The sequence below is a fragment of the Staurois parvus genome, unplaced genomic scaffold (assembly GCF_062004578.1).
Source record: "Staurois parvus isolate SC_StPar_1 unplaced genomic scaffold, SC_StPar_1.0 ptg001061l, whole genome shotgun sequence".
Taxonomy (NCBI): Eukaryota; Metazoa; Chordata; class Amphibia; order Anura; family Ranidae; genus Staurois; species Staurois parvus.
Window position 1 is genome coordinate 110308 of NW_028318857.1, and position 15151 is coordinate 125458.

Here is a 15151-nt window from a genome sequence, read left to right on the forward strand (position 1 = left end):
TCTATTTTAGGTCAGGTATAATAAGGTATGATAATTTTTATTATATGTTATATTATATATTGTTTATATATAATTTACTATGATCTTATATTTTATTATTATACAAAATAGTTATTAAATTGAATGTAATTTATTTTATTTAACTAACACATATTATTTATATGAATTATTAATTATATTCATTAATATTAAATGTAATTATATTTTATTAAAATATTGATTATATTTTATAATTTATTATTATTATTATTATTATTATTATTATTAACCTTTATTATTACTATTATATTTTACTATTATTGTTTATAATCGATTATATATTTGTATTATATTTATATTATATATTGTTTTGTTTATATTATCTTTTATTATGTGGTTATATTTTATTATTAATATATTATAAAAAAATATGTATTACATTTATTGTAATTTATTTTATTTAATAATATAATTTAATTAATATTTATACTAATTATCAATTATATCAATATTACATTTAATTATTTTTATAACAATATTTATTATATTTTGTTACTTATTCAAATTTATTATAACCCATTATTATTTCTTTTATCATCTTTTATTATGTTATTATATTTTTATTATTATACTATACAAAATATTTATTACATTTAATGAGATTTATTTTATTTAATCTAATTTAACGAATATTTAAATTAATTTATACTGATTATTAATTATATTCCTTAATATTAAATGTATTATTTTTTAATAATTATTATATTTTATTATTTGTTTATTTATTATTAATTTATAGTTATCATTTTTAAAATGTAATTTAGATTATTATTTATTGATTAATATTACTTTATTATTTGTTACATATTTTTAATTTATTATAAGTATTTTTAATATTTTATTACATTTTATTATATTATGTTTTGTTATCGTTAGTATTATTTTGTTCGTATTCTTTGTAGTATAAGGAATATCACTTCCGGCGAGGAGTGATGACATCACCGGAAGTTCCTCTCCATCTCTGTCTCGTTGGTAGAAGCCGATCAGCCAACCCACGTTGCTCTTGATCCTCCGGCCCCGCCCCGCTGAATTACGTCACCCCCGAGTCTCCGGTGAAGAGGCAGAAGATGTCGGTGATAGAGATGTTCGTCCAACTACAGAGCGGGCTGGGCGCCGACCAGGACATCCGGGAGGTGAGGGGGGAGGGGAGATAATGGAGGAGGGATGGTGATACTGAGGTGGGGGATGGGGTGTTATTTGGGGGGATATGACCCCACACACCCAGCAGGGGGAGTGGTGGCGAGGACGGGGGTACAGAGGGGTTCACTGGAGGAGATAATTGAGGGGGGCAATGATTTAGGTTGTTACCCTCATGGCTGAGCGCTTCATCCACTATTAGGAATGATTTAGGTTGGGAACCATATCTGGGGGGGGGATGGGTCGGTTATTGGGGGTTGGGAGAATACAGTCATTTAAGGAACTTTTAAAAATCAGAATTCTTAAGAAGGGGGGCGGAGTGGTGGGCGGGGCTAATAGCAACATGTCATGGGTTGGTGGGTGTGGCAAAAGTGTGCTAACAGTGGAAGGGGTCGGGTGGATGTATCGTGCAGAGTGCGGGGGTCGGGTGGATGTAACCTACACAATGTGGGGGTCGGGTGGATGTACCGCGCAGAGTGCGGGGGATGGGTGGATGTACCGTAGAGAGTGCGGGGGTCGGGTGGATGTACTGTGCAGAGTGCGGGGTTCGGGTGGATGTGGCGTACTGAGTGCGGGGGTCGGGTGGATGTACCGTAGAGAGTGCGGGGGTTCGGGTGGATGTACCGTACAGAGTGCGGGGGTCGGGTGGATGTAACGTGCAGAGTGCGGGGTTCGGGTGGAAGTACCGCGCAGAGTGCGGGGGTCGGGTGGAAGTACCGCGCAGAGTGCGGGGGTCGGGTGGATGTACCGCGCAGAGTGCGGGGTTCGGGTGGATGTGGCGCGCAGAGTGCGGGGGTCGGGTGGATGTGGCGCGCAGAGTGCGGGGGTCGGGTGGATGTGGCGCGCAGAGTGCGGGGGTCGGGTGGATGTACCGCGCAGAGTGCGGGGGTCGGGTGGATGTACCGCGCAGAGTGCGGGGGTCGGGTGGATGTGGCGCGCAGAGTGCGGGGGTCGGGTGGATGTACCGCGCAGAGTGCGGGGGTCGGGTGGATGTGGGAGCACTGGAGGAGATATCAGTGTCCCCGCCCCCCCATCTGATGTATAAAGCTGTGTTTGTTGCTCTCTGCAGGAGATCCGGAAGGTGGTGCAGAGTCTGGAGCAGACGGCCCGGGAGATCCTCATCCTTCTTCAGGGCGTCCACCAGGAGGCGGGATTCAACAACAGTGAGTGTGCCACGCTGTCTGCTGACTCCGCCCCTCCCCATCATTCATCAGCATGACTCCGCCTCCACTAGTAAAGGGGTCGGCCAGCAAGCAGCCCATCCAGCGTTGTGTATCCAGAATGGTTTAGTATATAAAAGACAATATATTGGGTGTATAATTGATCCCTCCTCCCCCCACTTCATCATTCCAATCCTCCCCCCCCCCCCGGGTATTTATTTTCTTTCTGTGGTTACAATTGGGTGGATCAGATCTCGGGGCGGAGACAAAAATTGGGTGGGAGCTACAAAACGCAAAAATACAATTCTGTTTGACGGGCTCTGCAGAAAGCGGAATATTAAGGGTGCAGTTACTGTCATAATTACCGCCCCCCCTTCTGTGTTTTCTTTCCTCAGTTCCTGCGAAGTGCTTGAAAGCACGAGAACATTTCAGCACCGTCCGGACGCAGCTCAAGGAACTGGCCACTAAGTTCCCCTCCGATCAATATTACCGGTAAGGCCCGATGCGGGCACTCCCCATTGGGGCGTCTTCCACCGGCTGTGTTCCAGGGGTCAGTGCTGAGACGTAGTGCCGGGGCTGTGTACTTCATTCCTGTGCCGGTGACAACCAAGAGGCAATTTCCCCTCACTTTCGAAGGTTGTGTCACTGGGACAGGAAGTGTTGCACATTAGCAGAAGTGTTTCCGGCACTGCCTACAGGTGGTGCCGCTTCATCTCTGAACTGACCTGAAGGGAGATCTTCCCAATGGGGGACACATGGCATCCCGGCGGGATGGACACCTGATCACATGATGGGTAGGTGCCCCCGGCTTCAAGAGTCAGCTTTCCGATAAAAGTGATTAGGCGGCTCTAGATCCCTCTTATGGGGCTTTCAAAGTGCAGCACCTCGCCAGCGGAACCTCTGGTGCTTCCTGGGCTCTCCCATTTCTCACTATATCCGCTCTCCCCGGACCCTGCATTCACTATATCCGCTCTCCCCGGACCCCGCATTCGCTATATCCGCTCTCCCCGGACCCCACATTCACTATATCTGGTTTCCCCGGACCCCGCATTCACTATATCCGCTCTCCCCGGACCCCGCATTCACTATATCCGCTCTTCCCGGACCCCACATTCACTATATCCGCTCTCCCCGGACCCCGCATTCGCTATATCCGCTCTCCCCGGACCCCACATTCACTATATCCACTCTCCCCGGACCCTGCATTCACTATATCTGCTCTCCCCGGACCCTGCATTCACTATATCCGCTCTCCCCGGACCCCGCATTCACTATGTCCGCTCTCCCGGACCCCGCATTCACTATGTCCGCTCTCCCGGACCCCGCATTCACTATGTCCGCTCTCCCCAGACCCCGCATTCACTATATCCGCTCTCCCCGGACCCCGCATTCACCATATCCGCTCTCCCCGGACCCTGCATTCACTATATCTGCTCTCCCCGGACCCTGCATTCACTATATCTGCTCTCCCCGGACCCCGCATTCACCATATCCGCTCTCCCCGGACCCCGCGTTCGCTATGTCCGCTCTCCCCGGACCCTGCATTCACTATATCCGCTCTCCCCGGACCCCGCGTTCGCTATATCCGCTCTCCCCGGACCCCGCGTTCGCTATATCCGCTCTCCCCGGACCCCGCGTTTGCTATATCCGCTCTCCCCGGACCCCGCGTTTGCTATATCCGCTCTCCCCGGACCCCGCGTTTGCTATATCCGCTCTCCCCGGACCCCGCGTTTGCTATATCCGCTCTCCCCGGACCCCGCGTTTGCTATATCCGCTCTCCCCGGACCCCGCGTTCGCTATATCCGCTCTCCCCGGACCCCGCGTTCGCTATATCCGCTCTCCCCGGACCCCGCGTTCGCTATATCCGCTCTCCCCGGACCCCGCGTTCGCTATATCCGCTCTCCCCGGACCCCGCGTTCGCTATATCCGCTCTCCCCGGACCCCGCGTTCGCTATATCCGCTCTCCCCGGACCCCGCGTTCGCTATATCCGCTCTCCCCGGACCCCGCATTCACTATATCCGCTCTCCCCGGACCCCGCATTCACTATATCTGGTCTCCCACAGTACACAGAAAATGGAAATGCAATTATTTTAGTAAATATAAACTGCTAAATACCTTTCTCTCATCAGCAGTATATAGCAATTTTGTGACTTCTATCAGTGTCCAGCAAAGCACTGCTTAAATGTTGTAGGAGTTTTCTTTCTGCTCTAGGAGGATGCAGAACCTCTGACCTCTGCCTTGACAGCTCTGATTGGCCCTGTGCTGATCATATGTACTCTCCCAAGAAAAAAAAGCTCTCTAGCAATACACACCAAATTGAGCATGTGCAGAGTGACTCCACACAATATATCTTATCAGGAGATAAGAGAACACTGGAAGAAGGGGAGGATCAGAGAAGACAGGATCCAACCGCATTTTGATCATGTTTAATAGCAAAAAGTCCAAAAAAATAAACACACAGGCGATCAAATACCACCGAAAGAAAGCTAAATTTGTGGGAAAAAAGAACGTAAATTTAATTTGAGTGCAGCGTTGCATGACCGCGCAATTGGCAGTTAAAGTAACGCAGCGCAGAAACGCAAGAAATGGCCTGGTCAGGAAGGGGGGAAATCATCAGGAGAGCAAGTGGTTAAAAAAAAAAAAAAGAGTTACGCAAAAATAGTTTTTTTTACTGCAAAAATAGTTACACTCAAGCACGCAACATCCCCCCCACCCCAAAAAAAAAAGGTTAAGGCCCCCCTCACTTTAACATATACGCACATATGTGTCAGGAGGGCGTACATATGAAAACGTTGATTGTGATACACGTTACATATTGCCTCACACTGGACTGAGAGCAATAATCCGAGCACAACACCTCCTTCGTGACACTAAACTGACGCAGCCTCGCCTATTAAAAATATGGGGTACTGAAGTTTGTCACCATTTCACTGGTGCACAGAAATGTAAGGTTTGACATGTTGGGTATCTATTTACTCGTCTTTTATATTTTCCTGGGAAATTTATTGTATTTGTTTGCCCTATAATTCACATTAATGTTTTTTTTTTTACTGAAATGTTGTGTTTCTTAGACCTTTTGTGGTAATATCGTGTTGTATAAAAAATTGGAACGACCACAATTTCATTCTCTAGGGTGTCTGCCTGCAGAAAATATATAATATTCGGAGGGTTTTGTGTAATTTGTAGGCCTAAAATTATTTTTTTTTAAACGTGTGCAAAAAAAAAAGATGCAAAAACAGCTGTGGCAGTGAAAGAGTTAAAGCATCACCTATAGAAAATTTTGTGTACCGAATGTGTGTTTTTTTTTTTTTTTTTTTGCCATTCCACAGACGTGCAATTTAAAGGCTTGACACGTTTGGCATCGATCTACTCAACACAACACAATCTTTTTATATTTTAGCCAAAAATTAGGTATAATATTGGGTGTGTTTGCAGTAAAATTCATTCGAGTGTATTTTGTTCCGATAATATTTGTTTCGTAAACGACTGCTCAAATATAGCGCAACATATACAACTGTCTTTCTTCTTCCTGCAGGTTTCACGATCAGTGGCGGTTCGTCCTGCAGCGCCTCGTGTTTCAGGCCGCGTTCCTGGTCTACCTGGAGAGTGAGCAGCTGGTGACCCGGGAGGCCGTGTGTGAGATACTGGGAAGTAGGTTGCTGCTGTCACATCCTTGGAGCACTGGCCCTCTTTACCTCCTGGTTCACAGCTATGCGGTCGTGCGGGCCGCGTTCTGCACGGGCGCGAGAGCCCATTCATTTGAATGGACTCCCGCGCCTGTGACACGCAGGGAAGAAGTCCCTGCACTTCTTTGGAAAACACAGCCCAGTACGGTTGCGATTTCCACTGCGGGCAGCATACCATTAGAACTAATGGCACCCGCGCATTGGTCTGCAATTCTCTGTGCGGGTGGATTTTCGTGCGGATCCGCAGCGGCACCACCCGCATAGATGTGAATCTACAGTTACTCCACAGTGACTTCCTTCTAAAAACGGAGACTTGTCCGGAAAGAAAAATGTTGACGATCCTTTACTGACCTCTTTTTTTTTTTTTTTTTTGAAGATATTCATTGGGGTTGATTGACTTCATAGCATACAAAGCTTCCCGCGAATGGCTGAACAGCGCCCATCCCGGCTCTGTTTTGTCCTGGGAAGTCCCCATCGCACGGCCAGAACACAGCGCTGTATACTGCAAGTAGCTGAGTCTATATACAGTTCATGCTGCCTGTCCAACAAGCGCACCTGTTAGTGCAATCGATAGTGTGAATGATTCAGTGCCCGGTCACACCGGTGCCATTTCAGGTGCGACTTGCGAATTGAAATCGCATCTAATGAATGTGAATGTCGGTGTCTGTGCGGTTTGCTGCGTTACGATTTCTAAAGTAGTTCTTGCATTACATAGAATATAATGGAAATCGCATTGCAAATGGCAAGAAATCGTTGAAAATCTTCACAAGTAGCTTCATAAATTGCACACAAATCACGCAATTTTAAATCGCACAGTGACTTTACCGTTTGCCTACTGGGCAATTATACCCCCTTCCTGCCCAGGCCAGCTTTCAGCACTTTGAATGACAATTGCGCAGTCATGCAATACTGTATCCATATGACATTTTTTTTCACACACATAAAGCTTTCTTTTGGTGGTATTTAATCGCCACTGGGTGCCTCTCTTTTTTTGCGTTTTTTTTTTTTTGTTTATAGCGAAACAAAGAAAAACTTTTTTTTTAATTATAAAATTTTGCGAGCAAGTAATTTTTCTCCTTCACTGATGTGTGTTGATGAGGCGGCATGGATAGGCGGCACAGGTGGGTGGCACTAGGCACTGGTGGGCACAGGTGGGTGGCACTGGTGGGCACAGGTGGGTGGCACTACTAGGCTCTGGTGGGCACAGGTGGGTGGCACTACTAGGTACTGGTGGGCACAGGTGGGTGGCACTGGTGGGCACAGGTGGGTGGCACTACTAGGCTCTGGTGGGCACAGGTGGGTGGCACTACTAGGCACTGGTGGGCACAGGTGGGTGGCACTGGTGGGCACAGGTGGGTGGCACTACTAGGCTCTGGTGGGCACAGGTGGGTGGCACTACTAGGCTCTGGTGGGCACAGGTGGGTGGCACTACTAGGCACTGGTGGGCACAGGTGGGTGGCACTGGTGGGCACAGGTGGGTGGCACTACTAGGCACAGGTGGGTGGCACTGGTGGACACGGGTGGCACTACTAGGCACTGGTGGGCACAGGTGGGTGGCACTACTAGACACAGGTGGGTGGCACTGCTGGGCACTTGTGGGCGGTACTGGTGGGTGGCACTGCTGGGCAACAATCATCAGGGCACTGATCATCAGTGTCCTGCTGATCAGTGCCGATCCCTCCTCTGACAATTGCCGGCTATCAGCAGTACTTTCCTCACGCTGTGACAGTGTGAGGAAAGTGCAGCTGATAACCGGCAACTGCATTTACCAGTGATCTGCTGTGTCATTGTCCCCCCCCCTCTCCCCCCCCCTTCTCTCTCTCTCTCTCTCTCTCTCTCTCTCTCTCTCTCTCTCTCTCTCTCTCAAAAACCTAGATCAAGGTTTGACCTTGGCCCGTGCCAGGGTTTGTGTCAAAGGTCATGTTTATTTTGGGGGGGGGGGGGGTTATTAATAAAAACATTTTTTGGGCAGCACAGTGGCTAAATGGTTAGCACTTCCGCCTAGCAGCACTAGGGTCCTTTGTTCAAATCCCTACCACAGCACCACCTGCCTGGAGTTTGCATGTTCTCCCTGTGCCTGTGTGGGTTTCCTTCAATGCCCTTGCTGATGGAAGGAGGTTTGCACTCAAAATCTCACGATACATGACCCCATTCATTCTGTCCTGTACATGGATCAGTCGTCCTGGTCCCTTTGTGGAGAAACAGCCCCAAAGCATGATGTTGCCACCCCCATGCTTCACAGTAGGTATGGTGTTCTTTGGATGCAACTCAGCATTCTCTCTCCTCCGAACACGATGAGTTGTGTTTCTACCAAACAGTTCTATTTTGGTTTCATCTGACCATATGACATTCTCCCAATCCTCTTCTGGATCATCCAAATGCTCTCTAGCAAACTTCAGACGGGCCCGGACATGTACTGGCTTAAGCAGGGGGACACGTCTGGCACTGCAGGATCTGAGTCCCTGGCGGCGTAGTGTGTTACTGATGGTAGCCTTTGTTACGTTGGTCCCAGCTCTCTGCAGGTCATTCACTAGGTCCCCCCCCGTGTGGCCCTGGGATTTTTGCTCACCGTTCTTGTGATCATTTTGACCCCACGGGGTGAGATCTTGCGTGGAGCCCCAGATCGAGGGAGATTATCAGTGGTCTTGTATGTCTTCCATTTTCTTATTATTGCTCCCACAGTTGATTTGTTCACACCAAGCTGCTTGCCTATTGCAGATTCAGTCTTCCCAGCCTGGTGCAGGTCTACAGTTTTGTTTCTGGTGTCCTTCGACAGCTCTTTGGTCTTCACCATAGTGGAGTTTGGAGTGTGACTGTTTGAGGTTGTGGACAGGTGTCTTTAATACTGATAACAAGTTCAAACAGGTGCCATTGATACAGGTAATGAGTGCAGGACAGAGGAGCCTCTTAAAGAAGAAGGTACAGGTCTGTGAGAGCCAGAAATCTTGCTTGTTTGTAGGTGACCAAATACTTATTTTCCACCATAATTTGCAAATAAATTCTTTCCAAATCAGCCAATGTGATTGTCTGGATTTGTTTTCTCATTTTGTCTCTCATAGTTGAGGTCTCCCTATGATGCCAATTACAGGCCTCTCTCATCTTTGTAAGTGGGAGAACTTGCACAATTGGTGGGGACTAAATACTTTTTTGCCCCACTGTATATGTACAGTGTTGCGTAAATTGACGGCGCTATATAGGTACCTGAAATAAATGAAATAAAAATAAATGTTTAAATTCGGATCAGTGTCGGTGTGTTTTAGGTTGGATTAAAAAAATAAAAAGCAAAATGCGCACTATTGTTTCTGGGCTGTACTCTGGGTACAAACAACAACTAACATACATATATGGTATCGCTGTGATAGGAACAGGAGGATTTATTTTGGGTCGTTCTTTGGTGGTAGGTTATAGTAGTAGCAAGAAATATACCGTTAAATGAAAAAAACATTTTTTTAAAAATATTTTAGACAGTTTTTCTTTGATAACAAATCAGGAGATTTCCATTACCATTTACCACCAAATGAAAGCCCAATTTGTCCTGAAAAAAAGGTCAGTATAATCCACCTGGATGTACAATGTAGTTGTGATATGTAAGTTTTTTACTAAAGAAACCTGAAAGGTGGCACAGGGTCACCTAAAGAGTTGTCCATGTCGGGTTTTACCACTCACTCAGCATTGCCCCAATTGATTCCCTAGCCGGATTTTCTTCGGATAATCTCAGGACTGAACTTCAAATAACAGGAAATTCATAATGAAATTCATTAATTCTCTTCATTCCATACGGCAGACCGCATGCGGTATTACATCTTCTAATGGTGTTCTCTTGTCCTAGTTGAGTGTGACCGGGAGAAGGGCTTCCACCTGGACATTGAAGATTACCTGTCCGGTGTACTGAACCTGGCCAGCGAGCTGGTAAGTACATGAAACGCGTGAGACGCAGCTGTCGTATAGAATCTATAGGGTGTTAACCATAAGATCTGGGGGGGGTGTATGGTTGGACTGGTATTTCTCCAAGGCTGCAGACTGGTGAAGTGGTGGGGATTGTTCTGACTATTCATTGCTGAGGTGAGGAGCACTCTGATTGTTGCATGGAAAGAGTCCAGCATTGAGTATTCTGAGGGTGCAGAGGGGTTGGCATTCCAGAGCTGATATGAGTTCCACACCCCCCCCCCTCTTCCCGCATTAGAAAATGAAAACTAAATCTAATAGCCCTTTTTATCTAAAGCTGCCTTCAGTTCCGAATCTTCTCGCCATCTCTGTTTACAGGAAGTGGGTCCTCCGCATGTCTTTGCTCAGAGATGGCGTGACGGACTAGCAATGCAGAGAGCACACAGAGGCAGATCACATGGAACTCGACGTTCGGGCATTTATTGGAAGACTTGGGGGTACAGGAAGGGTGGCATTGGGCTACGCTACAGATAATCAGTTCAGAGAGGAGCAATGGGCTCAGCAACTGGAAATGACCCTCCGAGGGGGGAATATGGCAAAGCGAGAGAGGAACAGTCCACAGGGCAATGATATAGCAGACAATGGGCAGGGATCCTCGGGGCAGGAGCCTAGAAAGGTTTATTCATCCATGGAGATTAAATCCGACATGGCAAAGGTGTAAACAATCCACAGGGCCACAGTAGGCATGGCAAAGGGGCAGGGATCCTCTGGGTAGTAATAGGGCACAGCAAGAGTTGAGCGCCCATGGAGAGGAAATGTGGCATGGCAACAGGGAACAGTCCACAGGGTAACAGTAGGCATGGCAAAGGGGCAGGGATCCTCTGGGTAGTAATGGGCACAGCAAGGGTTAAGCGCCCATGGAGAGGAAATGTGGCACAGCAACAGGGAAAAGTCCACAGGGCAACAGTAGACACAGCAAAGGGGCAGGGATCCTCTGGGTAGTAATAGGGCACAGCAAGGGTTGAGCGCCCATAGAGAGGAAATGTGGCACAGCAACAGGGAACAGTCCACAGGGCAACAGTAGACACAGCAAAGGGGCAGGGATCCTCTGGGTAGTAATAGGGCACAGCAAGAGTTGAGCGCCCATGGAGAGGAAATGTGGCACGGCAACAGGGAACAGTCCACAGGGTAACAGTAGGCATGGCAAAGGGGCAGGGATCCTCTGAGTAGTAATAGGGCACAGCAAGGGTTAAGCGCCCATGGAGAGGAAATGTGGCACAGCAACAGGGAACAGTTCACAGGGCAACAGTAGACACAGCAAAGGGGCAGGGATCCTCTGGGTGGTAATAGGGCACAGCAAGGGTTGAGCGCCCATGGAGAGGAAATATGGCACGGCAACAGGGAACAGTCCACAGGGTAACAGTAGGCATGGCAAAGGGGCAGGGATCCTCTGGGTGGTAATAGGGCACAGCAAGGGTTGAGCGCCCATATAGAGGAAATGTGGCACAGCAACAGGGAACATTTCACAGGGCAACAGTAGACACAGCAAAGGGGCAGGGATGCTCTGGGTAGTAATAGGGCACAGCAAGGGTTGAGCGCCCATGGAGAGGAAATGTGGCACGGCAACAGGGAACAGTCCACAGGGCAACAGTAGGCATGGCAAGGGGGCAGGGATCCTCTGGGTAGTAATAGGGCACAGCAAGGGTTGAGTGCCCATGGAGAGGAAATGTGGCACGGCAACAGGGAACAGTCCACAGGGCAACAGTAGGCATGGCAAAGGGGCAGGGATCCTCTGGGTGGTATTAGGGCACAGCAAAGATCCACAGGGTAACAGTACGACCACAAAAATCATAAACCGTGTTGCGCTCCACTGACCATTACAATAAAGAGTGAAAAAAATTATTAAATAAATTAAATACAACAACAAATTATATGTGATAATGCAATCCCGCTTCTGCTGCATAAATGTCCTTAATCAGTCCGTGACATTGACATTCCTTCTAGCGATGTGATAAGAAACGATTTGCATGCAATCCACCAATCAGATCATGTGCACCGTCCCCGGCTGTGCCCTCACCTGAGGTCATACAAAGCTTGTGTCCCTTTAATTGGACTTGGAGTTGAATGGAATTATCCCTCTTCACAGTTCGGGGGTCTCCTCACTTCCTTAGGACTCTTCCTCCATAGGTATAAGTGCCATAAAGAGTAATAAAGAATATAACCCTCTTGTATTGAACTGTATTGTTGCTGTACTGTCTCCCACTATAATGTACAGCGCTGAGCAAACCATTGGCGCTAAATAAATCCTGTATAATAATAACGCCATATCTTCTTTTTTAAAACCTTTATTAAATAAAGTAGCGCACTCACATGTAATACAAGTTAAAATCGCTTTAAAACATTGTAAAATTAATCCACAGTGTGCTTTTGATAGCTGCAGTATACTTGCTGTGTGTTGCCTTTAAGCGTCGTGACGTCAGAGCCCCTCCCCTACGCGTTACGCCACCGGGTCACGTGGCTTCATCACGGCGAGGGGTAGGGATCCTCTGGGTGGTAATAGGGCACAGTAAGGATTAAGTGTCCATGGAGAGGAAATATGGCACTGCAACAGGGAACAGTCCATAGCGCAACAGTAGGCAAGGCAAGGGGCAGGGATCCTCTGGGTGGTAATAGGGCACAGTAAGAATTAAGCGCCCATGGAGAGGAAATCCGACATAGCAATGGCGAAGCAGTCCACAGCGCAACAGTAGGCAAGTGGCAGGGATCCTCTGGGTGGTAATGGGCACAGCAAAAGTTAAGTGTCCATGGAGAGGAAATCCGACACAGCAACGGGGAAACAGTCCACAGGGCAACAGTAGGCACGGAAAGGGACAGGGATCCTCTGGGTGGTAATGGGCACAGCAAGGGTTAAGTGTCCATGGAGAGGAAATATGGCACTACAACAGTAGGCATGGCAAAGGGGCAGGGATCCTCTGGGTGGTAATGGGCACAGTAAGGGCGGGGAGACAGAAAGGTTCAGGGGCTCACTCTGGTAAGGTTGGTCAACTCCAGGCTGCTGGTGATGGGGTCCGGATGCTGGATATTAGGTTCCAAAGGGTCTGTGGAGGCAGGTCCCTGGGCAGGCATCCACTGGGTCCGGGGCGAGAGGGAGAGGAGCGCTGGGAACCCTGGCCAAGGATGAAGAGTAGAGAAGAAAAGAGGGCGCTGGCAGAGAGGTGGCTGGGCAGTCGGAAGCAGAGGCAGCTTCCTGGAGGCTCAACCTCTGGGGTCCTCACAGGAACATGGAGCATCCAGGGGGTTGGCAGGAGGAAAATGTGTACTTCTTTCCCCCAGCTCAGGTAGTCAATAAGCAAATTTGCAACCCAAGAAATCTGATGCCTAACATCAGATTGCCCTGGGCGACAGGCTCCACCTCCGCCAGGGGCACGTGGCTCTTTGTTCTTTAGTGGGTCACAGCGTGGGAAGGAAAGTGCGCTGTGCTCACTGGCGCCTGGAGGTGAGGACATTACCCCGGCTGCAGCGAGGGACCCGACAACCTGGCGCCTCGCACGCAGGAGGTGTGGAGTGACAGCGACTGTGTGCGATGAGCCAGGTGTCGGCTGAACGGCTGCTCGCATGTATGTGGAGTGAAGAAGTGGGCGACATGCGAGGAGCAGAGGGGGGGGGGGGGGCAGCCAGGATGCCGCGACAGATGGACCTTTTAATATTTGGTCCGTGAATTGTTTCTGCTATTAGACACTTTCTTCTCTTCCTTCCCAGTCCAGGCTGGCGGTGAACAGCGTCACAGCCGGCGACTACGCCAGACCGCTCCGCATCGCCACCTTCATCAACGAGCTGGACTTCGGCTTCCGGCTGCTGAACCTGAAAAACGACTCGCTGAGGAAGCGCTACGACGGTCTGAAATACGACGTGAAGAAGATCGAGGAGGTCGTGTACGACTTGTCTATCAGGGGACTCAACAAAACGCAGACCACCTCAGAGAAATCATAGACGAACCCCATTGTCTGGTGAACTCTGACTGCTGTGCGCACTCTGGGGCTGGGTGTCTTCCGCCCGCACCGGTTCCCGGAGGCTGGAGCCAAAACATCACTCGTTCCCGTTCTGGGAGTCCAGTTCCTATTTTTGTTCTGTTGGTTACGGTTCAACTGTTTTTTGTTTTTTTTACTATTTTGAAGAACCAGCCCGAAGCTTCTCGTGTTTCTGCTCTGTCTGTGGACGCATTTCTCATCATTGTTCTGGTTTGTTTTGTACAGTGAAGAGACTTTAGGGAGGAAAACGATTTATGGGGGGGGGAGGAGGGGAATGACAACTAAACTTCACTATGTTTTGTTAAAGAGGACCTTCCATCTCGGAGGCAAGGTTTGCTTTTTCGAGGCGCTCCCCCTCTCTTACAATGCATAAAAATACCTGTTTGGGGGAGGAGGGATAGATAATATACTCAATTCTCCCTGATATTTGTGGTACAGAGTGACGTCATCCTGCTGACAAGAATGCTGAGGAGCTCAAATCTTGCAAGAATACGCTGCAATGGAGTACGGGATCTGGCAAGATTTGGGCAACTCAGCATTCCCTGAGTGCTGGTTGGAAGGAGGCTGACGACTCGCCTGTGTGCCGCGGGGGGACGTTGGGTATATTATCGGTTTTCTTCCTGCTGTAGGTACTTGAATAAATAGACTTTGCTATTGAGGTGAAAAGTCCGTTGTAAAACATTTCCTGTGTTAAGAAAAAACGTTTCATCCCCTGCGGGTGTGCGTTTGCCTGATGGCGTCTTTTGTTTACTGTTAATAAAGCCATTTTCAGGTTTACATACATCTACGTTGTTCTGTCACACTTTTATTTCTGCTTGTTGTGCAACCGTCTTCACTAAAGCAACATTGGTGATAGCATTGGGCGGGTTATTGGTGTCAGTTGACCATGTGCTCACTGTGGTCTTCATTCAAAAGTTGCAGGAACTGCTATACCCGCCTCTCCCCTCCTTCTGCCCATTCACAGAGGCCTTTGTATTATGTGAACTCGTTCACAAAATAGAAAAAAACTACTATCCCCTCCCCTTCTTCTGACCATTCGCAGAAGCCTTTGTATTATGTGAACTCGTTCACAAAATAAAAAAAAAACTGCTATCTCCTCCCTTTCTTCTGCCCATTCGCAGAAGCCTTTGTATTATGTGAACTTGTTCACAAAATAAAAAAAAAACTGCTATCTCCTCCCTTTCTTCTGCCCATTCGCAGAAGCCTTTGTATTAT

General features: G+C 48.0%; 1 protein-coding gene across 1 annotated transcript; it reads left to right on the forward strand.

Annotated features, from left to right (window-relative positions):
* Positions 1-1012: 1012 nt before the first annotated feature.
* On the forward strand, positions 1013-14713 carry TSN (translin). Its single transcript, XM_089658268.1, has 6 exons — positions 1013-1172; positions 2246-2339; positions 2732-2828; positions 5873-5988; positions 9853-9932; positions 13668-14713. The coding sequence occupies exons 1-6, from the start codon at positions 1107-1109 to the stop codon at positions 13896-13898; spliced, it is 684 nt and encodes a 227-aa protein (XP_089514394.1). The 5' UTR covers positions 1013-1106; the 3' UTR covers positions 13899-14713.
* Positions 14714-15151: the final 438 nt, after the last annotated feature.

Bases quoted from the DNA above. Each gene is read 5' to 3' on its own strand.
- TSN (XM_089658268.1), top strand. From the start codon at position 1,107: ATGTCGGTGATAGAGATGTTCGTCCAACTACAGAGCGGGCTGGGCGCC. The intron at 1,173-2,245 runs GTGAGGGGGGAG...TGCTCTCTGCAG, and splicing joins CCGACCAGGACATCCGGGAG to GAGATCCGGAAGGTGGTGCA. The intron at 2,829-5,872 runs GTAAGGCCCGAT...TTCTTCCTGCAG, and splicing joins CCCTCCGATCAATATTACCG to GTTTCACGATCAGTGGCGGT.